The 1,604-nt window shown below is 38.8% G+C and overlaps 1 protein-coding gene across 1 annotated transcript in view; it reads left to right on the top strand.

The window, feature by feature from the left end:
• Nucleotides 1-748, top strand: part of LOC118429176 (tektin-3-like) — a gene marked incomplete in the record, with an annotated part of 19,528 nt that extends 18,780 nt beyond the window's left edge. The window contains 1 exon segment of the mRNA XM_035839620.1: nucleotides 417-748. Coding sequence (XP_035695513.1) covers nucleotides 417-551 — 135 coding nt within the window.
• Nucleotides 749-1,604: the final 856 nt, after the last annotated feature.

Raw genomic sequence — 1,604 nt, forward strand, 5'->3', positions numbered from 1 at the left:
ACTTCTCTTGAGACACGACTCTTTCTGTTAGCTCAGTCTTTGTCTCTCATATTGTCAGGCGATCTCGGGGCGTTAGCCTTTGCATATAGATATTCTTTCCTGTTAGCTGTTTCGTTAGGAGCTAGTTGTGCCAGGCATAAAGTTGCAATGGGGTAGACGGAGTTTCCATTTGACGTAAAAGATTCTTTAATTAACCAAATCCTTTACTTATCACAAGACTGTGACCTTTACTCAATGATAACAAGCCATTGCAATTTATTTTTTCTAACTGACTCACTTACTTTTCCTTTGTATTCATTTTTAATGGGATATTGTAATTAGTCGTTTATATTCCATTGGTTAATGGCTATACACTCGTAATTGTAAACAGTAATGTATCCACATCATACTGACCTTGACTTTGCCCCCCTCCCCAGGCCCTGGTGCACACCAAGGACGCCCTCGAACACGACCTGTCGGTCAAGGCCAACTCCCTCTTCATCGACCAGGAGAAGTGCATGGGCATGCGCAGAACGTTCCCGACCACGCCGAGGCTTGTGGGATACGCCTAAAGCCCAGACTGCGGAGTCCAGTATTAACTGTTTATTATTGGCAGAAACAAATTTACAAAAAGGGTTCAACTATCTCCGAACAGATTTCCGACAGGTTGTGTTTGTTGTTAAATCGTTTTTTGTATTGTTTATCAAATGGAAGGTGCCGTAAACCGGCAATAAATTCAAGGTGTTGTAAAATCTGTTAGGCGTCCACATGAACCAACTATGAAAAAAGAAAGTTTGTCACTACAGTGAACCATTTTTGTCAACTGGAGCTGACACAACTCAGAGTATTTGATATATTCCAGGACATTCCAGACCTTTTTCGAGTATTCTGTAACACATTCAGTGGCACAGGGGAAAATCAACCATATTTGTATTAACGATAAACATCAACATGTCCACTGTTGGCCTAAGATTTGAAAGATGCTTGTTGTTTTTCACTATGGATTTAACAAGGAAGGGAGAGTTTTATTTTACACGAATCACTGTGCATGAGAGATTATGATAGAAGATTGTTGTTATACAGAAGGTCATGTCAGGTTCTTTGAAACAAATGTCAGTTTTTAGCCATTCATAAATGATACAATTTCGTAATCTATATCATACAGGTTTTAGAGTTACATTTTGATGAACTCAATAATGAGGAGACAAGTTGCTCAAAGAACCGTACATGATTTTGTAAAGTTTATCCCAAAGACCTACCTAGCCAATCCACGAATTGAATGCTGCTATTTTTTACAAATACTATGTTATGTATATTTGCACTTCATTGTATTATTCTACACTACCAGTGAACTGTATGGAAGAGAGACTTGTAGAGAACCGTACGTAGTTTTATTTTGGTGTCCTTTAGGTGTACTATTAATGTGTTGCAGTTGTGCTATTTCTAAGTTGTGGAAAACGTTCAGATTCGAGGAGCCATTCGGACTGTTCAGAACGTTTCCTCTCATATATATTCATAACTTTGAACTTGTTTTCCTGGAAACCATCAATCTGCTATACAAACTCCGTCACTGCAGGGGTTTCCACCTCCGCACAATACATAATCATAAGCATACAACATGATGC

The sequence above is a fragment of the Branchiostoma floridae genome, chromosome 13, assembly GCF_000003815.2.
Source record: "Branchiostoma floridae strain S238N-H82 chromosome 13, Bfl_VNyyK, whole genome shotgun sequence".
Lineage (NCBI taxonomy): Eukaryota > Metazoa > Chordata > Leptocardii > Amphioxiformes > Branchiostomatidae > Branchiostoma > Branchiostoma floridae.